The 25,517-nt window shown below is 39.8% G+C and overlaps 1 protein-coding gene across 1 annotated transcript; it reads right to left on the minus strand.

Annotated features, from left to right (window-relative positions):
• Positions 1 to 22,540: 22,540 nt before the first annotated feature.
• On the minus strand, positions 22,541 to 23,203 carry Naa11 (N-alpha-acetyltransferase 11, NatA catalytic subunit). Its single transcript, XM_021661839.2, has one exon. It carries the CDS (start codon positions 23,201 to 23,203, stop codon positions 22,541 to 22,543), a length of 663 nt encoding a protein of 220 aa, XP_021517514.1.
• Between the last annotated feature and the right edge of the window lie 2,314 nt (positions 23,204 to 25,517).

The raw sequence follows: 25,517 nt of genomic DNA on the forward strand, positions 1-25,517 counted from the left end.
AAGCAGGGTGGGATGGCATAGGATTGAGGGGAGTGGCAGGGGAGTTCCCTTCTCTGAGAAGAAGGGGAAGGGGAGATGGGGGAAGAGAAGAGAGGAGCCTGTGATCAGTATCTAAAGTGAATAAATAAATAAATAAATGAAAAAAAAAAGAAAGTTGCAAGAAGGGATCCCAACATTATTTTGGGTCATGATAACAAACACAACAGCAAAATCCTAAAATGCGTGGAATGAGATAGACATTGTGCTAAATATATCAGTTTTTTAGAGTTTTTATAGTTTTAACAGCCTTATGAAGATGGTACTGTTACTTCTTTATATAAATGAGGAAACAAAGATGTAGAATGATAAAGAAAACTGTCTAAGTGTAGATACTACAATGGTGACCCAACCTTGGAAGAGAGGTTCCAGTCTATGCTTGTGATCATATTGCTAGTTTACAGCCAGAGAGCTGCTTGCCACTCATCCAAGAAATTAGATTGTTATGCCCAGATTTTAGTGTCCCCAAAGACCACCAGGAACCAGACCACATATGCAAGAGCAAAGAGCCTTTATTTGTGCTTAAGCTCTGTCTCTCAACCATCATCACCAATGCAGTGGATCAGGGAGGAGAGCCTGGAGCAGCTGCAAGGCAGGGTTTTTATTGGGGTTTGAGCAAGGACCAGGAATTTCCAGCTTAACAGTTACACAATTGGGTGACATTTAGCAAGGGCAAGTTTGTTACAAACTGATGGGCTAACTAACATAACTAACATTGAGCTATCCATAACCTCAGGAATGTTAGGTATTTTCCTGTGTCATGAATGTTGTAAGACCTTGTAGTAGGGCCTTGTTCATTGGTGGTTTTAGTTTACTTTCTCCTCTCGGCTGCTAGGAAGCAGTGAGATGGAGAAGCAAGGAGAGGTGGAGATGTGAGCCTGTCACAGATGATTGTAAGAGCACAGAGGGACAGACTGTTCTAAGATAGAAAACCTGTCGTCGTCTTTATTAAGGGTGTCTGAGACAGGCATCTTCCTCAATTTCTTGAACTATTAAAAGAACATGGGTAACACAACAATCTTTTCAAATTTTTATCCATTTAATTTCCCCATTTTTCCCCCCTTTAAAGATCTGTGTGTGTGTGTGTGTGTGTGTGTGTGTGTGTGTGTGTGTGGTATGGGTGTGGCATTCATGTGGGTGTGTGCACACGTGTGTTTATACGTGTGAGTTCCATTGTATATGTGTGTATGTTGTGTGTGACTTCTCTTACATATGTATATGTTCATGTGTGTGACTTTTACTCTGCATGTGTCCATGTTCCTGTGTGTAAGTTATATCGTACATGTGTGCATGTTCCCATGTATGAGTTCTATTGTACATGTGTGCATATTCCTTTATGAGTTCTATTGTATGTGTGTGCATGTTCATGTGTGTGACTGCTATTGTACATGGTTTAGAACAGCTGAAGGAGTTGATCCCTCCCTTGTGTGAGGTAGAGTCCCTGCAGTTTTCGGCTTTAGAGGCCATGCTAGCTGGCCTGTGAGCTTCAGGGGACCATCTGTTCCCACCTCCTACCTTCCTCTACAGGAGGGGGAGGGTTTACAGATGAGCACGACTCTGTCTGTCTTGTACATGATTCTGATGACCTTAGATCGGGTCCTTGTTGTTTCCAAGCAAGCTCTTCACTCACCAAGCCGTCTCTCCTGCCTACATATTTTTCTTATTGGCATCACCTTTGGGATTCCAATTAGCAGCTATTCCTTGCATATCTGCTTCTTCAGAACTAGCCCATTTGTAAAAGCAGATACTCCTAGGGAAATGTGGTTTTTTTTGCTTGCTTTCAACAGCTCTGGAAAACGGATTCCCAGTGAGCTATGTGTCATTTCACTCTTCTTACCAGAGAAACTGTGATGGAAAAAGAGAACAATTAAGAGAAGAACATAATAGTTTTAAATTAAAATTTTTTATTTTGTTATTTTATGTATATGTGTATGGATGCTAGGAATTGAACTTGAGTCCTCTGAAAGAACAAACGCCCCTAACCATTGAACCACCTCTCCAATTCCACTCTGCCAGGATTTTGTGTGAGGGAGACAGAGACACCGTCATTCTGGGCCTTCCACATTCACTCTCTCACTTGTCTTTAAACAAGGAGGGGACGAGCTGTGCATATTTGCTGATAATGCGGAGACAGGAGCCATCTAGTCTTCTAGCCCTCCCATTCTTGATGCCACAAGACTTCGATGTGAGGGCTTTGTAAAAATGCCTTTTTTTTTTAACTTTTTAAAAATTCTTTATTAATTACACTTTATTCACTTTGTATCCCCCCGTGGTTTCCTCCCTCCTCCCGTCCCAATCCCTCCCTTCCTCCACCCTCTGCATGCATGCCCCCTCCCCAAGTCCACTGATAGGGGAGGTCTTCTTTTGCTTCCTTCTGATCCTAGTCAATTAGGTCTCATCAGGAATGGCTGCATTGTCTTCTTCTGTGGCCTGGTAATGCTGCTTCCCCCTCAGGGGGAGGTAATTAAAGAGCAGGCCAATCAGTTCATGTCAGAGATGGTCCCTGTTCCTATTACAATGGAACCCACTTGGATACTGAACTGCCATGGGCTACATCTGTGCAGGGGTCTTAGGTTATCTCCATGCATAGTCCTTGGTTGGAGTATCAGTCTCAGGAAAGACCCCTGTGCTCAGATTTTTTGGTTCTGTTGCTCTCCCTGTGGAGTTCCTGACCTCTCCAGAACTTACTGTTTCCCACTTCTTTCCTAAGATTCCCTGCACTCTGCCCAAATGTTGCCCATAAGTCTCAGCATCTGCATTAATAGTCTGCAGGGCAGAGCCTTTCAGAGGTCCTCTGTGTCAGGTTCCTGACTTGTTCCCTCTTTTCTCCTTCTTCTGATGTCCATCCTCTTTGCCTTTCTGAATAGGATTTGAGCATTTTAGTAAAAATCCTTTTTAGAGTCTTTCTCCTTAGCTTGCAAGAGAGCATCATTCTAGTATCTTCATACAGTCTTTCCTCTCTATTCACCTGTATCTCTGTCTTAATTTGCTCTTCTTGTAAGGATATTGGTCATATGTGACCAAAGACATCCCAGTGACCCCTCCTAATGACCTCGTTTTTAATTAGTTACTTCTTTAAGATCACATTCTGAGGTGATAGGGTCAGAACTGCAACCTAGGTGAATGTAATTCAGCCCATAACATGAACTCTGCCTATTGCTTTTATTTTTCAATAACAGTACCATTACAAATGGCATTCCCTCCCTTTCTTAGACTTTAAAAGTTATAGGACCTCTTTTAAACCACGGAGCTTCTGCATATGTAAGTATAAATCTTGTTGGCATTTTAATTTTCTCTCTGGAAATCTTGTTTCATGGGCAGTGCTGAAGGTTCCTGGAGTTTGTTTCATCCCTGCTTTTATGAAAGCAGCCGTTCAATGAGCACAACATATTTTGTGAGTTTCACCAAGAAGCAGAGGAAGATTATGCTGTGATCAACTTCCGTCTGGCTGTAGTCAATGATTCTCTGATTGGGCTCAATGACTGATTTAATAGATCTAACCCAGAGCAGTTACTCATCCCTGATATTTGTCCAATGCAGACTCCATGCTATTTATGTAAACGATGTTTTATATACCTTCTGTGCAGATAAATCCAAGCTGACAGGACTGGTTAAGGGATGAGCGTGCTCCCAATTGGGATGAGGGGCTCGGTATCTATCTTTATCAACTATCATGTTATTTTACTGTCAAATGGGCCGCTCTGATGTGATCTGGAGCATCTTATTCTCTGCTCCAAATGTAGCCTCTTGACATTTCAGAGGGCAGTGCATCAGGAAAGACAGCAGAACACAAAGAAAATGGACTCGGGAGTGGCTGACTTATCTCTGCTGAGTGAAAAGTCTCCTAAATCATGAGAAAGTATTATACCAAGGCCTTCAGATAGGAAATGTTCTTATGCCCAGCACACTCTACGTGTATATCTGTGGCAGGTGTGTAGTCCTTTGAATTCACAAAGCATGAGTCTTGTATGTTCTTGTTTTTTTTCCATTATTTTATTAGTGCATAATGATTTTCAAATTTATAAAGTACTTTTATGTGTGTAGTTATTAGATCAAAAGATTACATGTGATTTCTGGTTTGAAAATGACAGATGACAGCTTATAAGGTATACTCTTTATTTAGCTCTCTCTTTCTCTCCTCCTCTCTTTCTCTTTGTGAAAAAACACTCAAAATCCAAGAAGAAAAGAGAAAAGGATTATGGAAAGTTGATTAATGAGAGACCTGGGACACATATGAAGCAACAATAAAATAAGAAAGAAGTATATTGTGCTCTATGGCTTTATCAGGAGAGAATAAAGATAATTTTGTACAAACTTTTATTTTAAGTTGCAATACAATAGTCATTATAATTTAAAAATGATATTCTATTTTATTGATATATTTATAACATATTCAATATAATAGCATTTTTAAACAGTGAAAGGCATCTGCCATTTTATTGAAAGTGTCCTAGTTAAGTTTCTGTACATCCAAATAAATAACCACCATATTCTGGTTTAAAAATGCTGTCCCCATAGAACCCCATGAACTTGAAATTATGTATGGGAATGACTAAGAAAATTATTTTGTGAAGGGAAACTACTGCTCTCTCATGTCCTATAGTTTTTAAAATAATAAAAAAAGCAAGGGGCAACCTCATTAATAAATGCTTGTGAAACAACTGCAGTCATTTTCCTAGCTAAAGACTAAATTATTGTGCATTATAGTGTGCCTGTCTATGATAAGTAGATTATTATAGATCATTCTAAGAGGAGGTAGAGGAAAGATTGCACCAACATTAGCTTCACTGGTATTTGCAAGCTGTAAATTTTGTTAAATGATACAAAGACGGAAGACAGATGGATAGAGGGAAAGACGAAATCAGATTCAGGATGAGTTAGTACTGCAGCCTACACCTTAGGGCTGTCTTATTACCACAGGCTAGCAAGCATCAATGGCCAGCATTCCCCCTCCCTCCCCCTAAAATGTACCGATTTATATGAAAATTAAGATTACAAATTAAAGCCTGACTATCCTGGAGTTTTCCAGTTCATCAGCCATCCAATAAAAATGATGTCAAGCCTGTATGCATAATTCCCAGACGATTACTTTGTCCTTACAGCTAAGCCCTGTCCCTGATACGAAAGATCTCTATCCACTTTTATTGAAATAAAGAACTAACATCATAATCCCAATATTGAGGTATAATCTTCATTATCTCCTGACCCTCTTGAGGGTCCCCCAATCTATATTACTTCAGATTTGGTTTATTTATAATCCTTATGTATTTACTTTTATTGAGATAGGATTAAAAACTTAAAAAAAAGCTTCCAAAATCCTTATGATCTCATGATTGAGTTTCAATTCAGCAACAATCAACTAATGTGGTAGAATGAGGGTTTTTTTTTATAGTGGTTCTTATAGTTATATAGTTCAAGCTTGAAGAGGAATTAATTGGTATTCCAAGCATCCTCATTTCATCACATGATTTCCACTCCAACTTGGTATGTGAAATGATGCCATTATCTTTTTTTTCCTTATTTATTAAAGAAGCTTCAAGTGTGTGTGTGTGTGTGGGGGGGTTGCTGATAGTATGTGAAAAGACAGACACAGAATCATCTAGAGTTACTTTCATCTCTCCCCTTAGCAAGTTTTGATTCATACCTATAGTTAATTACTGGTAAACTATAACCCTCCAACTTCCCCTTAGCCCAAGAGCCCAAGAGCCTTAATAGCCTCTAGCTTTGCCTGGGGCTATTAACTATCAAACTAGTCTCTAATGCTGGTCAAGATGATTTCTGGGTATTGTCATTTGTTGATAAATGCAGTGTAGATAAAGCAGCCTTTGCTGTAAGAATGAAACAGTACTTTAGCTATAGCTCTCTTAAAAAGGCACCAAGAAATACCCATCATAATCATATTGTGCTGACGTACTTTCAAGCCATGCCACATATCATTTTTTGATGCAGTTCCAAAGTGAATCCTGAGAGTGCATTACTCAACATTCCACAGGTAATTGCCATGCTTTCTTATTTCAGTATTTAGAGACACACACTTTAGAGCTACGACGTGTCCTTCATTTGCATGAGTCTCTTACTTTTACCTTTTGTGTAAGAATATGTGGGGAAATATTTGGCTTTAGAAAAGTAAGTTAAAAAGAAAAGTACTTTTTTTTTCTTCAGAAAACATCTAACGTCATTTTAGAGGGGCTGCCTGTAAAATGCTGTTGCTGACTGTCTGGATGCAGAGAATTCTTCTACTATTATTGATAGGGAGGATTGGGAATAGTTTTTCTTGGCTCTATTATACTATTGGGCTTTATCTTTGTGCCCATTACTTGCTGGGCACACACAGGAACACAATTAAGAAGAGAGTGGGGAGGTAGAAATAGCCTGTGATCCTGGAATCATCTTTCGGCATTCACTGACTCCCACATGTCCAATCCTCTGTTATTAAAAAGTATTTACAGCACAGGGTGTGGCTCAGCTAATATTTTGTACACCAACTATCTTCTTAGTTGCCTTCAGAACAACTCCTATTGAGAACACTGCAATTACTACTGTTTTATAGATATGAAAGTTAAGAGCCTAAAATTTCAAACGATATGGGAGAGAAAGGAAAACAGAAGAAAAAGTTTCCGGGTTTCAAAAGGCATCATGTGTCTGGTATTCTGCTCCTTATTCACTCAGACAGTAAAAGCTTCCTACCTTTATTCTCCCCTATCAGTGGACTGGGGGAGGGGCATGGGAGGAGACAAGGAAGGGAGGTAGGAAGAGGTTGGGAGGGGATGAAGGAGGGGGCTAGAGCTGGAATACAAAGTGAATAAATTTGTAATTAGAAAATAAATAAAACCAACCACCCAACCAACCAACCAAACAAACAAAAAAATCTACCCCAAGTTGGCAAGAACATCTTTTGGCATTCCGGTTTAAATATTTCTAAAGGCTGATAGTGACGTTTATAAAGTAGACTTAGCCTAACTAAGACTAAGTAAGTTAAGTATATTATATAGGTACTCTACAATATTCTTCATAGAAGAAAGCTCACCAGTGACTAATAATTCAGAATGAATTTTCAAAAAAATCTTTTATTTGTTATGATGTAGATCTACTTGATGGATTAAATGATATAGTTGCATGAAGAAAGGGTAGAAGGGAAAAGAGTGCAACGAATATGGGATGCAGACTAATTTAAAGGGCTTCTGTTCTCAGCCAGGGTGTACTATAGAAGCCAGTGCTAGGTATCAGAGCTGAAGGAAGAATTCACTTGTGCCCTTGACTTAGCTTTGTCCTACATGACAGAAGATAGCAGGTGACATCCTGCGGGACCAGGTTTATAATTTGTAAGGCTTTGGCTTTTCAGGAACAAACCTAAATTACAGAAACCTAAATTTCAAAAGCTTTACATTTTGAAGTGAGCCCCCTTTTAAGACAAGAACTTGAATTTTTTGGTGACAGTGACAGTGTTTCATAATCCTATTCTGGCCTATCAAGATGAAAACCATAAACATGGCGTTCTTTATTCAGGATGCTGTTATTTTTTAAAGCCACGTCCTTTTATTATACAAATAAAATTCTTCCAATTAATATTTAAAAAGATCTAGCTGGGTATGGTGGTGCATATCTGTAATCCTAGCACTTGGGATATGGAAGCTAGAGGATTAATTGTTCAAGACCAGGTAAGAACACAAGAGATCATGTCTCAAAAATCAAAATTTCATGCTTTGCTGAGATGAGGATTAGGGAACACACATAGGTTTCCCATGACATCTTTGACCTTTTATCACCTGAGAATTTCTTTGAAGCACATGCAAGGTGAGAGGAAAACACCTCAGAGCTGGTGATCTCCTCTCAAAGCAGGTTTCCAGGATCAGACTAGGGCTGCTAGGCTTCTCATTCAACAAGCCATCTTCTTAGTCCCTCAATTTGATTTTTAAAACATTACATTTTATTTGGCACTGTGTACACGAGTGCAGATACAGATGTGCCACAAAGCATGTGCGGGGGTCAGAGGATAATTTGAGAAAGTCAGTTTTCTTCCTTCCACCTTGAGTTTCTGGGGTCAAAACTCTCATGCTTTTTTTTCATACCCAAAGCACAATTATCTGCTAAGCTCAAAAGGGAATCCTTTGCATGTGCCTCAGGGTAAAATGCCAAGGGCAACCAAGTGAATTCAGTTTGAGCACTCCATAATACTATCCGTCATTAACCGGATACAGTTCAGTTACAGACACAGATGCTAAACCTGGGTACAAAAGCTGAGATGCTTCAGTCTTAGATGTTTAGTGTTCCTACAGCAATCTAGTTTCTACCACCTCAAGAGAGGAAAGAGAATAAATTTAAAGAAATGGAGGAGACACGGAGAACGATAGTAGAGATTGGTATTTTCAAAGGGCATGCACAGGTCTAAGTGATTTTAGGGAACACAAGTCTACATCCAGTTTCTTAGTATACCTTCCCAAACGATCTGCCTGAGCACACTGCAGTGCTGCTGACTTCTTCAGTCCCGCCCCTCTCCTCCGCCATGTAGTCAACGATGACCTTCAGCTCCTGGTCCTTCTGTCTCCACCTTTCACATGCTGGATTAGAACTGTGTGTCATTATGCACGCTTACTTTTCCCTTTACACCTATCATTTACTGCTTCACAAGGAACAGCTAAGCTTTCATCCACAGGGGAACTTACGTAACATCAACACATACCGCTACCACCATCACCACTACGAAAGCTCTCACCTCAAATAGGATGACAGTTTATTCCAGAGCCAAATATAAATCACTAAGGCTTAGGAACATGGATCTAAGTTATCCCAGACTCCGTGTTACAGCATGGAAGGAGTTTCCCAGTAGCAGAACAAGGAAAGTGATAGAGCGAGGTAACTTTAAAGTACATTAGTGTGAACATCAGAGAAGCAGGTTGCAGCCGGCTGGTATGTCTCAGACATTTTTACCATCCCATTCTCAGCCCTTTGATTGGTGAAGCATACATTGCAAAGGTTCTTAATCCATATATCATGATGATCGGTCTGTCCTAGAGATGGGGAAAAAATAAGGCCTCTTTGTGGGGAAGGAGGGACTAGCGATAGTCAGAGAAATTGTAATTCAGCTCTCATGCTGGTAACATTCCAAGCGCTCAGCATTCACTGAAGTTTTCATCATCTCATCAGTTTTAACACACTGTCCCAGGGTACAAAAGTTTCTGAGATGACATTATTTGCAGGCTGAAGAAATGCCTACAAATAATTGTTTCCCAGAAACATCCTATATACATTTTCAAAGTTATTCATTTATTCATTGTGCCTACTGTTCAAGTCAGCTGTGGAGTTTTTACTTGTCTTCTGAAATAAGAATTGGACTCTAAGACCTAACAGTTCATAGAAGTCTGGTGATGAAAAAGCAGAGAGATGGCCCACTAAAACTTTCCATGCAAAAACTTTTCGCACATGTGTGTGCACAAGCGTCCCTTTCACTCAAAACACATGAATGAGAGAATAAGTACAATCTCATTAACATGACAATTTATTATATGAACATTTATGAGATAAAGAGATAAACAACTCTTATCTTGGCATTTTCTCTTCTGAAAAGAATAGTTGATTTGTTACAATTACAGAAATTCACTTCCTTCTTCATATTCCATCCCTTATCCACACACATTTCCATCACTGCAACAGTTACTGTTCTAGTGATTAAGTTGTATGAAACAATGATTTCAACCAATCCCAACCCCCCCCCACCACTAGAAAGAAAAAAAAGCAAATGATCACACACGTTTGTACATGTTTAAATTTGAGGGTGAAGAATCTCAATAGGAAAGGTATTAGCATTAATGTGCACAACTATTGAAAAATAACATACAACCTTAGATTACCTCATTACAACAAAACATTAAAGGCAACATTTATTTTCATCTCTATTTTGTAAATGACAAAAGTGGGGTTCCAGAGGCTGTCCAAATGGTAATAAGCCAAACTAAGGCTAACATTTAAGCCACTGGATGCTGAGGCCTGACTTCCCATGCTATTAAACCATCTCTTATGGAAATGGCCCAACTTATAAAGAACTATGTCTGTAGGTAAGCTCTTGCAATACTCAGCAGAGGTGATGATCCCATATATCCTAATTTTAGTCAGGAAAGCAATATATGTGTAGTTTATTAGGGATTTTTGTGGGGACCTGAGAAAATGCAATTCTCATGCCGATATAATGCAGAAGTGTTTAAATAACCCTTTGAGTACACCTCAAGGAAATGATCTGTATCATTCAAAATCTTGAAGATGTATTCATGTTAAAAGTATAAAGGACCACAACAATGCACTTGGTCTGTTTCATAGGACCTGGCCACGTTCCTGTCAATCAAATTTCAAACACAGAACACCCAGACAGCGATGGATAAAAAGAGATGGAGACAGGGGTGGGAGGGCATGCAGTTCCAGACCAGCCAGATGTCTGGCTCCTAAAAGGGCTATGCAGAATTTGATTTTGTGGTTGTTGTTCAGTAAAGAAATTGAGGAAGTTTCAGTTTGACTTGTGAGCACTCTCACTCTTCTGTCATATATAGCCAAGGTCAAGGTAGAGCTATTGTTCCCATGAGAAGTAAAGGTGGATGGAGTAAGGGCAAAAACTAATGACGACAAACTCCCAGAAAGAACATGGGACAATCACATTACATGCAAATGCATGAGTATCCAATGCTCACCTATGCAAAATATTGTAAAGTTATCTGAGAACCAATTTAAGTTTACAGAAAAGAGCAAAAAGTAGATTCCTCAGTCCTTCCCATGTTTATAGTAAACAAAAGTTTGTTGACTCAGTTGAGTTCCCAGCCTCCTTTGAAATGAAATTCTTAAGCTCCTGCAATTGTCTCTGCAGATGTGTAATTGCCTTGCACTGATCAGTGATCTTCAGATGGTACGGTGCAGAGCAACCATAGGGAAGGGTTCACAGCACCTGGCCTGGAAAGGCCACCTTTTGACGGGGTGCCTTGTGTGATTCTGAAGCAATTTCATGAATGGAATTTGAAAAAACAATGGCTAGAAATTCTTTTTGAGTGGGGGAGGTGGTACTTAACGGAGTCCTTTTTTAAATTCCTGTAATTCGTTATAATAATAAAAACAAAAAACAAAAAACAAAAAACAAAAAAACAGCTCCCTTCCTGGGACCCACATGGTAAAGGAAAAGCAGTTCCCACAAATTGGCCCCTGACCTCCACCTGGGCACCAAGTGGTACGTGTGCCCACCCAACATAACGCTAAAAAGATTTAAAGAAGTTAAATCCTAAAAGAAATCCCACAGACCATGCATGTTTTTAAGATGGAATGGGACACTACTGATGTGGGGAGCAGAGACTACTCTGAGTGTGTGCTGTTGACGTGGGTATGGCCAAACCAAGGATTCTTGGGGAAATGGCACCTCACACTCTTGGGCAAGGCTTAGGGCTGGCAAAGACTTCCTTCCTCTGCTCTGCATGCAGGTGTTGATCACGTGTAGCTTCCCCCTCAAGATATTTATGCCTAAACATTGTTCCTTTCCAGGGACTACTCCTACTCTATTAGCCAAATCCTGCCTCTCTCTACTCAATTCTATAATACATGTGCTGAGCTTCCATGGTGCTGCATTTCTCCATCAGAGTGCCCAGACCACCAAATCTCAGCTTTTCTGTGCATCTGCATTTGTTTTCTTTTCATTCCCTCACCACTGAGTCAAGCAAGGAAAGCCAAGCAAGGACTCAGCGCATCAAAGGATTCTAATACACTTATTATTAGAATTATTAATTCACTTCATACACTATATATAAACATTTTTATTATATGTATTTTGGTATGTCTCAAACTTACTATTCAAATTACTTGGTCATCAACTTCTTGACACAGTATCACAAACAGCATTTATGTGAGTGAATGAGATTCTGAATTGTTTAGGGTCTAGTTCAAACTAATCAACCAGTAGTTACAGGTGTCTTAGACTGGTTAGAAGTTGAGTTTTAGACTCTTACTAGCCAGTATCAGCATTACATAGAACTAGTGAGAAAAATTCCTTTATTTCTTGATCCTTTTAAAGCTTACCAACTTTAGAATTTCCAGCATTACTCCATGTGTCTCACTCACCTCCATATGCCATTATTTTATTTTTTATCATCTCTTTCTTATTGCTCTTCAAGGAAAAAGCAGATTTTTAACTATATAACTCACAGGCTTCATTCACAAGTTGATGCCACAACTAAACAAAACTTTACATCCTGGTGAGGAATACCTTTGAACAATTTACTGACAAAACAAGGTCCACCCAATAGTTTCTGGAAAGCCACTCATTCAGAAGGGCTGTGAGTCACTCTACAGTCAGCACAACTGCTCTCATACCATGAGCTATCCTACATTCTTGCTTTGGTCTCTCTCTGACCAGGCTTAAGTAAAAAGCAAGCGGCCTATTCATTTAAAAAAAAAATCATAATTTGCTCTGTGTGAAAAGAACGACGCCACCACGGAAGCAGTGTCATGGCTCCCACTCCCAGTGATGGGAAAAAAGGAAAAAAAAAACCACACACACACAAAAAAACAAAAACAAAAACAAAACAAACCTGCTGCTCTGTTCAGTCATCAGCACCCCCCTGGAACTACCTGAGAACTTGCTAATTTATGTCCTAAACAATGTTAAAGTACTGTTTACTTTTATTATCTAAACAGGCATAACCCCAAACAGGTAGGCTGCTGCTCTGTTGGGTTCCTGTTGTCTCCTGGTAACAAAAAAAGCACCGAAAGCTTTATTCAGACCGCAAATGTCTAGAAGCCTTTCCTATTTCCCAACTGCTCTGATTATTACCATCAGTTACTAGAGACTGGCTGGCGCTGGGCTGGAGAGAAATCACTCAGGTAAGCTGAGGCTACTCCTTCTGTTTCTCCATCTGCTGGGCTGTTACCACGAAGACATATTGACAAGGGCTCAAGGAAAACATGGAATATTTCATCAGTAAGATTATGCTGCCCTAGAGACAGATGTTAGAAAGCTGTAATATTTAAAAATAAAGAGATAATCACATGCTTGAGGGAAAAGAATAAAAACATTTCAGAGGTAAGGGAGAAAATTAAAAAGGAAAATGGAAAGACAGAGAGGGCTGTGTTAAGACACAAAATGGTAAATCTTTCTATTGGAGAAAAAAGAAAGTTCTATCTGTGCCTCAGGCAAGCCTTTACCCTTAGACAGGCGTTCTCCACACACTGGGGTAGATTTGTAAGAAGTACTTATCAGGGCTGATATGGATTACAGAGAACAGATTTATCTCTTGTCATCAGCTGGTTAATATCAGCGCTTAGATGTAAATCCATACTCCAGTTTCATAAAAACGTAAACATGAACATGTTGGATATTTTGGTAATTAAAGGTCAGAGAATATGGGAACTACTTTGTTCTAAGTCCATCTACCGGTGACTTTTCTGCTGAAGTCAGAGCCCTTTGCCTTCACTTATTTTTACTGAGACACAAAATACAATTAAAGATTGTGGTTACAATTAAAGATTACATAAATATTTACAATTGACACATGGTTGTCATATATTAGGTCAATACTGAACATTTTTAAACAGCAGAATCTCCTTTTTGTCATCTGACACTTTAACATTCCTTTGAAAATAAAGCTGAGTTCAAACAAGGGCAAAGAAGGAATTTTGGCTTGGATTTCAAGCAGGATAGAGCTGAAACCCCAATAGTTATTCCCTGTATTGCTTCCATTCTTATCTGTAAAAAGGAGATAATAATGCCCACCTCAGAGGGTGAGCACTGCAGAGCCTCAATAAAAGGCAAGTACGTCATTACAAAAGGAAGCAAGCACAAAGACAAAAAGCAACTGACATGAGCAGGCAGATGAGCGCCCAGTTTAACGACTGCCTACTTTTTCCTTAAACCTATGCAATCTGCTTGTACAGCCATTCTTTATCACATTATCCAACTGGAAAATGAAAGAAAAAAATCTTGAAGGTGGATACAGGACCCAGTGAATTCCAGAGAAAGTAAGAAGAAATAGATTACTTCCATTTAAAAAGGGAGCATAAGGTCTAACTTGATGGTTCCAACTTCTCCCTTAGTAACAGAAACCCAGACAAATAATGGCACAAGCTGCAAGCTGAAAACTTCACGAGTTCTCCCTGCTTCCTGTTTGGCATTTGTGAGAGACAACTGTGCAGTGTAACCACAACCCAACATGGGACCACTACAAACAGTACAACGGCAGCATGGTGAGGAGGCCAGGGATGCTCTGTCATGGCAGGCTTCAAGCTTCCTTGGCTCTTGCACAGCAGGCTCTTGTGTGGAGGTGTTCTTTCATGATCACAGTAGCTTTACATTATGGAGAGTTGAAGTTGAGAAGCCACTCAATTGAGTCACTGGGAGATAACCCCAGAGAAGACATTGCGGAGTATAGCAGCTAAGCCAGGGTTCTCACGACAGATGTGGCTGAGACCTGAAGATCAGCAATGCTGTTGAGAAAAGAGAGTGTATGAGCAGCAGCGGAGGGCACAGATCTCTGACAGCCCTGAAAGCACTATGGAAGAATTTCAGCTTTCTTCAGAGATGTGGTCCCTGAGAGGGTATTCACGCTCCAGTAGAGGATCCTATACCCATCACATACTTTGTTTTTTAAGCACATGAAGTCAAGAGGCAAGTGGTGGGGGGACAGGGGAGGTATGGGAGATGTATTTGATCAAAGTGTATTACATATATGCATTAAATCCCCAAACAAGTTAGAAAAATGCAGTAGTGTGATGAATAGGAGGTCAACAGCAGATCAGTGAGGAAACCACTAGCCAGTTTGCTCTACATGATCGCATGGAAGGTGGTGGGAGTAAGACCACAGAACAAAGTCCCCACAGATGTGAGGACCCCCCTTCTCCCCACACACCCAAGCAGGACACACAGCATTTCATAATACTTGCAGGCCCAGTCTCCTTTAAGACCTGCCCTAATATTTTCAAACCTAAAGAAACCAAGATACTTCTTTTGACATCTTCCCATCCAATTTTACTAAAAAGGATTTGCAATACTGCGTATGATGGCACATGCCTGTAATCTTATCACTCAGAGGGCTAGTAGGCAGATCACTCTATTTCCTGGCCAGCCTGGGCTATAGAGTAATATAGTGTCTCAAAAAAAAAAAAAAAAAAAAAAAAAAACAACCCCAAAACAACAAACAAACAAAAAAAGATTCCAAAGGTCCTGAGTTCAATTCCCAGCAACCACATGGTGGCTCATAACCATCTATAATGAGATCTGGTGCCCTCTTCTGGTATGTAAGTACTATACTGTATAAATAATAAATAAATAAATAAATCTTTAAAAAATAAATACAAGAAAAAAAAAGAAAGGATTTAATACTGCAGAGGTGAAATGCCTTAGTTCCTGGTTATCAAGAGGCAGTGTTCTGTTCTGTAAGTCATCTTTTGTTTAGTGAGAATTGGTCAAGAATCCAAAGTATGGATTGTGAGTTTTCAACATAATTTAAGGCTTATTTATTTAGTCAATGGTTGTGTGCTCAGTGCCTACCAGGAATTGACAAATATTTAAAAAGATAAATAAGAGATGAGCTTTATCCTTGTTAGTTAAAGGTTTATGTAATGTGTAACTCGACTGAGTTTTTTAAAAAAGGCTAGGAGAATTTCTGCTTATTTTAGTAAAAAAAAAATATCAGGACTATAAAAACTGAATTATCTTTTTCCATCTACCTTGCACACAGAAGTAATAAAAAAGAGGTTATTCTAATGCACGGAACCATTACTAAACTTTTGTTTATACAAAAATTATCATTACAGAAAAACCTGTTTCCAGAGTAAAGCAGGATCAAGTTGGATCCTGTAGAATCAAGGATCAAGTAGAATCAAGTAGGAGGCAATACTATGCAAAGTCTAATGATTAAATATTGTATTTGGGGGCTGTAGAGGTGGCTCAGAGGTTAAGAGCATGCACTGTTCTTTCAGAAGCCCTGAGTTCAGTTTCCAGCACCAGGCAGGATCAGGCAGGATCAGGCAGGGTCCTACTGCTCTGGCCTTCATAAGCACCTGCAATCCTATACCACACACAAACATACATGCAAATTACCATTATAAAAATATTTTTATAAGAAGTATATTTGGTCTACTAGAAGAGAAATAAGATGTGAAGGAATAGATTGCAAACACTAGCATTACCTTTCTCAGTTTTTAATGAACACTGTTAGCAGAGTTAGGCAGAACTATATAAACCCTGAATATTTTATGGCTGTTTTAGTTATCTCAGCAAACATTGCCTGGCAACCTGAAGAAACTGAAGTGGAAAAGTAAAGTAATACTGTAATAAACGCTCTAAGGCAATTTATTTCATGGTACAGATACTTTCCATGAAGATTTTCTTTAAAAGGTATGTTGTATCCCTTAATTTATTAAGTTCATGTTTATATTAGCACTGTTTTATTGATGTGATTTTATGTGTATGTCCCTTTGTAGGTATAGACATGTGAGTCAGATGTCCTTAGAAACCAGATGTGTCCCTGAAGTGGTAGGTAGTGCTGGGGACCAGCCTCAGGTCCTCTGCAGGAACACTGCATGCTCTTCACTGCTAAGCTATACTCCAGCCCAACATCACCAGGCTTTCTGAATGATATGGGTAGGCCATGGAAGCCTGCAGAAGACATGTTGTTGATAAAAATCTTATGAACAGAAGAGAATGCTATGGTTTTACAATGCAATGTTCTGGAGATATGAATTTATAAAATATCACTGTAGAATATTTTCAGACATATACTGACTTTTAAAAAACCACTCTCTATGTATAGAGTTTTAGTGAACTTTTTCTTAACTCGTTCACCACTAAATAGATTTTATTTTTCATACTGGAGCATGGAGAGGACACAGAGTGAGATTCTGAAGAAAATCAATCTCTGCTTTTATGTGTTCTCTCTGACAAAGTTGGTGTTTTGGCCAGCCTGTGTATATTACACACTGATTTAAAGGTGACACCATTAGAGATTATAAATAATTCAACAAATCAACTCTATCTGATTAGCTTCTGAGCACAGTATCTCCTCTCTTCTCACTGTTCTTTATCGTCATAGTGTGCTGCTGCATTTGAAATCTATAGTTCCTGGCATATCTGGGCTAAGGTTATACTTGGAATTTACCAAGCCTGTCAGTCCCTAACTTTCTCCCACATTTCATTATATCATTCCGGTTATAATTAGTTGTCTGGTAAAATTAAGAACAGTCTATTTCAGTGAATGCTCATGTGAACATTTAACAACTTTCTGCTGGAATGACAGCTTCACGACAGGAAGAATAAACTGGAAAAGGGAAAGTCGCTTAAGTAACCTTAGTTCACTCACTGGTGCCAGCAAAACCAAAAAACGCAAAGACTTTGATTTCTGCTTTTTGTTATTAAGCATCAGGCACATACTTCCTGCCAGGAAATAAGCCACATTTGACGCCATTCCTGCCTCCGCTTAGCATGGCTTGAACTGACCTGTTTCCATTGCTATGGCTCCCTAGGAGCTCAGCTGCTGCTGAGTGCTTTGACATTGCGCTTGTCAGTAAAAGCTATTTTAGTGCTCAACTGCATCTCCCTTCCAAAACTGCAAATTGTTGCTGCTCAGACACAACATTCACCATTTGATCACTGTTAGCTTCTGCCAGTAGCAGAATCTACAGTGTGAGGTGTGCTTAGCAAGACGAGCGCATCCTATGTAATCTTCACATTTGTGGAGCCCCAGTGGCCAAGTCACTGTTCTCTGCTCACTCACTGTGTATGCAGCACTGTCTACCACATGACTGCCTGACCTGTACAATGGGGTATTCTTCCCACTGAGCTTACAGGGGTAGCCTGACTAAGGAGGCACTCAGGGACAGTCCTGACCACAGTTGTGGCAGGACAGTGAGTGCTACAGGAAAAGCAGCAATATTTACTGATATTTTTAGGATGAAAACATCCAGTCACCATTCTACCAACTGTACTTACTGAAAATGGAAATCAGGAGAAATGAAAACTCACTCTCTGGAAGACATTTTCTGTATGGATCTGGATTCTAGCTCCACAGGAGGCAGCAGTGTAGTAACATTTCTTGTCTGCTCTTTCTTGCTTCACCATTTAGGAAAGTAAAGCTATGAGCTAGTGACTGTTAAAAGGGACACAGTAAGGCTTCTGAGAACATGGAGGAGGGGATCATTTCAGTCAGAGTTGAAAGATTCAAAATGGTAGAAGGTGGGGTAGAACCCCATCATGAACTTGCCCTCACTTGTGCAAAAGTAGAATAAATATGCTATATACTTATGTAAAAACCCTAGGTGGACTCTCAGAATTCCCTGTGGCATGTCTGGAGGGGAACAACAGGGATCCTCTGCTCCTGCCCTGACATGAAGCAGCTTCCCACATCCATAGCAGAACTAGGATGTTTCTCATTGTGGAAGAAATGCTGCGGTTTTTCCACAAAGCTAAACATTTCCTTCTCTCTCTTGCTACTAACTGGAAAATCGGTGCTGATTTTTAAAGCCTCTATGAAGTTCTGTATTTACTTTCTTTCTTTCCCTGCTACTCAAATGCACATGAACAGGTTGAAGACATTATTTTAGATAATAAAAATTAGTAAGCAAGGGACTGAAAATTTGCATTTGTATCACTTGTGAATGTATGTACCAGAAGTACTTGCTATACTTAGGTCTTTGTCACAATAAAAATCACAGTAAGTTCATATCATATTATAGCTATTGCAGGCATCTCAGATGCCATTTATACTATACTCAAGCCTATTTAGAGATAACTAATTAATACACATATTGCTAGACGTTTATTTCTTAGCTACTGAAGCATACATATTGTTGTTACAGATATTTAAAAACTTTGACAATCCTATTATATAATCCATATGATTGTGATGCCTTCAGGAAACCTTTTCCCTGTTAAGAAGAGGTCCTTAGGCTTTGCCATATTACCAAGGGGGCTACAGAGACCTGTTTTAGATAGATCCTAGATTAACTTACAGAGCAGAGCCCTTTTCCTCTCCACCTATTCTTTAACTACCCTGCAGATCCACACTGCTTTATGATGTAAGACGACTTTAATTTGTAAGCCACTAAGTCAGGGGATCTTTTATTTAAGTTTAGTTACTTTATGCAGAGCACCCTAACTGATAAAATTATCCCAACAATATCCACAGTGGCCTCTGGTTGGAAATGACCCAAAAATGAAGATGGAGGAACAAGCATTATATGGGGGTCACAGAAACATCTGAGAAGGCAGGACACAAAATCTGGTGAATCTCACTGATTTCAAGGCCAGCCTGGTCTATCTAACAAATTCCAGGCTGGCCAGCCAGGGCTGACCATGTTGGAAGGAAAGAAGGAAGGAAGGAAGAAAGGAAGACATCTCAAGAGATATCAACCCAGATAGAAGTGAAGCTGAATACAGGAAACTAAGATTGAATTATGCCACAAAAACAAACAGTTCAACTGTAACCGTGTTTGTATGAGAGTTATAACTGCCACAAAAGAATCAAGCTTTTCTGGTATTTTTCTCTTTGTCTAATAGATGAGCAGATATTTATTTACTTCATTTCTCAAGTCCTAAGGGCTTCTGAATTTACTACACTTTAAATGTAGCATTTTAAGACATTCAACTAATTTAACGCTGAAGAGATGCAAATTACCATAGCATTTCCTATGTTCTTCCAGAGATTTTTAAAAAAATGTCACTTAAAAAAATCTGTTTATTTAAATTAAATAAACTCTTCAGTGATTAAAAAAAAAATCTTTTGTGTTTGATGTCTTTTTTCTTTGCCTTATTTTTTAAACACAGTACTGTGTATAGAACTTGGGGCCTTGTGCACATTAAGCAAGTGAATACCATTGTCCAGAAAGGTTTCAAGACAGGAATTTGATGACATCTCTGTTTTGTTCAATTTTATTTCAATATTTAAATTCATCTGCTGCCTTGATTCTGGATCAGTTGAATCCCATGGAAACTTTAAAACTGCCATTAGCATATGAACCCTTGAATTACATGACAAATCTTTGTAAAAGGAACTTCTATTCACCTGTTTCAATTGTTGTTTTGGAGGCTGACAATTTCCTTCTGCTAACCTAGGCTTAGTCCTGGAAGCTTCTTGTCTCCATACAATCTAATCTAGACCTAGACTGTTTTCAGCCTCTGAGACTTACTGCTTAATAAGCTCATCCTTTTCTTGTTCTTACTGAGCTTTGGGATGGCTGGTTCAATTCAGCTGTTCTGGTTCAAACCCTCTCCCTGCCGACTATTCACTCTGGCATTTCTCTTGGCCTCTGAATTGCTCTGCTCTGAGCTCAAACTAATTCCAGTAATCTGCTCTAACCTCCTGGCTCCTTCTCATTCTCTGGCTCATTCGGTCTTCACCCGAGTTCTCTCTCTGCAACCTGTCTCTCTATTACTGTCCCGGTAACACTGCCTCTTTTCCCTCTGCATTGCCCCTTAAGTTAGCTTCTCTTTCCTCTCTTTCTTGTGAGAGTTGGGCATATCCTATTCTGTCAAACCTTTCTCTGATTTGTCACCTTTCTGCCACTCAGGCATCACTTTCAAACATGGGTGCTTCCTTTTCTTCCTTTTACAAACTAACTTTACCTGCATTCTTTGGGATTAAAAAGGTGTGTACCATTACCACACCTGAACCTTTTTTTTTTGCTCTATAGTAGGCTGGCCTTGAACTAAGATCTGCTTGCTTCTGTCTCCTGGATTAAAGGTGTGTTTGTATTCCAGCAGGATCACACAGACCTAGAAAGTCTTTGGATGTGATCTCTTGCCAGAGCGGTTATTTTCTGAACTAAAATCCTATACAATATGACAGTTCTTCCTGGAAGAAACACTGTGATATTGTATTATTGTTATTCTTAAGACGTTTTAAAAGTCATTTGCTGGTGTGTGTGTGTGTGTGTGTGTGTGTATGTTAACTTATCTGTGTATATTTATGGGCACATGTGTAGAGGTCAGAGGAGAACTTTTGTGAATTGGTTCTCTTCTACCACAGGGATCCCAGGGACTGCAATTAAATCCACCAGGCTTGGCTGCAAGTGTCTTGAACCCCTGAGCCAGCTCAGATTTTCTTTTTCCTTAAAAATATATAAAAATAAGAGTTCACTAGCCCAGGATAGTTGCGAATTCAAGATCTTCCTACCTCCCAAGAACTGGGATTATAGAAAAGTGCCATTATGTGTGGTTTTAGTGGCTTCTTAGAATGCATAATACTTTAAGTATTTGTGTGAATTTTCACAAATCCAAGAGTGAAAAAAAAAAAAGAAAAGACAGCATAAGGAACCCACAAGTACACATTTCTCACCTTCAGCAGTTATTATACACTGCTGTTCTTATTTTATTTTTATTTCCCTGATTTGTCACTTTTTCTGCCACTCAGTTAGGCAGGAAAACATGGGTGCTTTCTTCTACAAAGTAACTTTACCTTCATTGTTTGGGATTAAAGGCTTGTACCACCACACCTGGGCCTAAGCTTTTCTTTACCTTTTCAGAAGTTCTTATAATCAAACAAACTCAGGGCCATTCACAAGATAGGCAAACAATCTCCCCTACCCCAGCCCACCTTTTTAGGCTATTCATTTTATTTGAATTCTCCACCAGGATTATTTTTTGACCCTGTATTTTTGCTATGTATTTTAAAACAAATTCTAGGTATTACATTAATTAACTTGACTAAAAAATTTTTGTAGGATAATTATTAATTCACATTTAGCACACTTAATAGGACAGAGTCCTTGTTTGAATTTTGCCTGGTTGTATAAAATTGTGTCCTTGGTTTGTCTGAACGAAGAGTACAAGAGTGTTCCCAATGTTTGTTTGACTTAATAGAAAATTCTTTTGTGTGTTTTGGTGGTGGTGGTGGTGGTGGTGCTGGGAACTGAATCCTAGGACTATCTGCAAGCTAAGCAGGAACACAAATGAGCTACATGCCCAGCTGCCCACCCATTCTATCTCTAAAATGCTACTTATTTGCTGAAGAAGCCAGGACATTTCTTCTGTCAAAATTCCTTCATTCTCAGCCAGGTATGATAGGGCATGCCTATCATCCCAGTACTCAGGAAGGCAGAGACAGGAGTATCTCTGTGAGTTCGAGGCCAGCCTGGTCTAGAAAGCAAATTTAGGACAGGAAAGCCTACACATAAAAACCCAGTCTCAAAAAAAAAAAAAAAAACCCAACCAACCAACCAACCAAACAAACAAACAAAAACAAAAAACAAACCAAACAAAACCAAAACATACAAACAAAATCCTTCATTCTTGTTCTGTATTTTTGCTGACTGCATAGTATATTGTTCAAAACATCCCTCTGTTTTCTATTAAAAAGCACTTGTTGGATCTCAAAAAAAAAAAAATCTAACATTCTTTTAGCAAGAATTAGATGGCACTGTGGATACCTTCACTGCATTCAGGGAAAATGAAAAACCAAGCAAAAGTACAACAGGGTCGGGCAGGTCAAGATACGGTACAGAGGGGGTACAGAGGGCCCGGGCCAGAAAAGAGAATACCTCAGATAAGGCTCTAGGAGGTGGAATCCAAGTCCTCTGAGCTGTCCTGGGCATCAGTGCTGTTGCTGCCACTGTCTTCGGCATTGGGGTTCTCCGGCTGACAGGCCTCTTCCGCACCAGGAAGTGTGCTGTCCTGGTCCTCCTGGTCCTCCTGGGGCCCCAGAACCACATATCTGCCCCTTTTCAGCACCAGCTGCCTCCTCAGCTCATCTGCCATCTGTGAGAGATCCCGTTTCATGGCGTAAGCATCTTCACCATCGGCATAGTACTTGGGTTCCACCTCACTAACCTGGAAGTTGAGGGTGTTAGAATACAGGTGCAGGGCCGCCCTGTTGCTCTTCCTGACGTGCAGGGACACGTACTTGGCACTGAAGTTCTCGATCATCGCCCGTGAGGCCTGGTCCATCAGCTTCTGAGCCAGGCCGAGGCGCCGGTGCGAGCGCTTCACGGCCAGCGAGGTGATGTGGCCGTGGGGGACATCGTCCGGGTCCTCCTCCATCTTGGCCAGGACATAGCCCACTATCTTGCCGTCCTCGTCCTCAGCGATGTAGGAGAGCTGCGGCCACGACAGGCCGTGGTAGAAGTAGTACTTCATCTGGTAGTTCTCGGGCAGGCAGAGCAGGTTGCAGTGCTGCATGTTCATCAGGTCGTCGGGCCGGGCATTGCGGATGTTCATCCTGGCGGGCAGGGCCGCAGGTCCCACACCACGCCGCCGTTGCCTCGGCAATTGACTTCAGCAGGGCCGAGCCTCGAGGCGGAGGGGTGGAGACCAGAGGCGGGAAGACCGGCAGGCGGAAAAGGCGGGGATAAGGCAACTTCCGGAAGCCTGCAGCCCCCAGCCAATGAGGTTTCCGGTTCACAAGACTGCACCTGCGCACATTGGGAAGGGGGCGGAGCAAGAAGAGCCCACAGAACGCTTTTTAAGAAGTGTCATTCGTTGTGTCCCGTGTCTTGTGTTTGATTAAATTTTAACTTAAAAAAAAAATAGAACTTAATCTGTCTGTGTGTGTATGTAATATGTGTGTGTGAGAGGGCACCTGTACCCCTGTACTTGATGAGCCATCAATTGGGTCTTAATTTTGTGTCTGTTAGTTTATCCTCCTCTGAACACCTTAATAACCAGAATAAACTCACCAGTACGTCACTGTCATCACAGGTAGCCTGCCCTTCCTGCCACTTACTCCCTGGACTCCTACCTCTGGACTTCTGGGTTTCATGTAATAAAATCATACTGTGTGCAATTTTTTGTGTATTTTTTCACTCACTACATGTGAGTTTCAGCCATCTTGTACACAGCTGAGGCATCTCTATAATCTCGTTTGATACTCCATCGTCTAAATGTATAGCGATCTCCTGGGAAGCTCTGTTGTTCATGGCTATTTGTTTGGGATGGTATGGAGAGTATAGCTGAATGTTGTTGAGTATTGTGGTTGAATACTTACCTCGATGGGAGAGTATAATGACTTCCAAATGTTATAAATATTCCTAAGCTAATTTGCGAAGTGAAGTTCCTCTTCATTCTCGGAGACGCATATTCTAGTTGCAAAGAAAGAGACCTTCACTTCAAATGAAGTGTCTGGAGAAGCAAAACCCTTCATCAAGAGGGCGTGCTCAGAGGAACAAAGGAAGAGCATTTGGTTTTTATTTTAACTCTGTTGGTGGCTGTGTCTTTTCACCATTTCTTGGGGTCCTCACAATCTTACTTGATTGACTAGTCTGAAAAAACAAAAATGAACTGGTGCACAGGAAATAAAGGATGAAGGGGAACAGGTCACTGCCCCAGGGCATCAAATTCCTAGAACAGAGCAATGGACCTTTGCATAAACAAAGGTTTTACTGGATTGGGAAAATTAAAGCATTTTCATAAAAGTTTTACACAGTGGGGAAAATGGATCTTATTTGATAGAAAAGATTCGTCTTTGATATTTCTTATATTGTCACCATATGTTATTTCTCCATTCTTTCATTTTACTCATTCTTAGGTTGGAGGTGTTGTACTGTGGTTGGTTTTTCATTTCTCTGGTAACTAGTGAACACCTGCTCATGAGCTATTCTGTGTCATTTTTTTTTTTTTTTGAGAAGTGGCTGCTCAAGTTTTTGTTTATTTTCTAATTGGCCTGTGTGTCTTCTCTCTGTGTCTCTGTCTCTCTGTCCATAACCTTGGCTATACTGAATTTAGAACACTCAGTCACATATTGATCAGGATGTACTCATAATGTAGATAAGGCTGGTCTTGAACTCACAAAGATCACCTGCCTTTGCCTCCTGAGTGCTGGGATTAAAAGCATGGACCACCATGAAATGCCTGCTTTTCAAAAGTGTATGTCCTGACTTGAACCTCTTTATAGACCTCGTTATAAGGATAGTTGTAATGAATATCATCCTTTTCTATTTATTGATTTCAACCGCTTCTAATGTCAGTTCCTCTCCCCTTTCCCCACCACCGGGAGAGTGACTAGAGGGTGAATCCAGAGCCTTTCCCTATTACCAGGATACTGTTGTCTTTCAAGGCTTCTTAATGGTAATTTTTAACTAGACGTGAATTTCTTGCTTTTTAAATTTTATGAGTATTTTTTGTGTATTGCTTATGAATTCTGTGCCTAGTCCATAATCACATCTTATGTTTTCTTCTGAAATCTTTATTGTCTTAGGTCTATATCTACATTTGCTTCCCTTTGACATTTACTTTTGAATGTGTTTCCAGGTAAGTTGGGTTTTCTTCCCTAGGTTTATATTACAATTCATTTACTAAATACATTTTTTTTAATCACCAACTTCCCTCCACTGAATTTCACTGTCACATTTACCATAAACATTTGGCATATTAAAAGAATATATCATCTTTTAATAAAAAAATTTGGGATTATCTTTTGATAATTCAAGAAAATCACATTTTGTTAGCATTGTTTTACACATAAGCTAACTATAAACCTTAGACATCTATTATATATACATATGCATACATATAATACACACAGCTATCTTTCTAG

Source organism: Meriones unguiculatus, chromosome 3 (genome assembly GCF_030254825.1).
Source record: "Meriones unguiculatus strain TT.TT164.6M chromosome 3, Bangor_MerUng_6.1, whole genome shotgun sequence".
Classification (NCBI taxonomy): Eukaryota; Metazoa; Chordata; class Mammalia; order Rodentia; family Muridae; genus Meriones; species Meriones unguiculatus.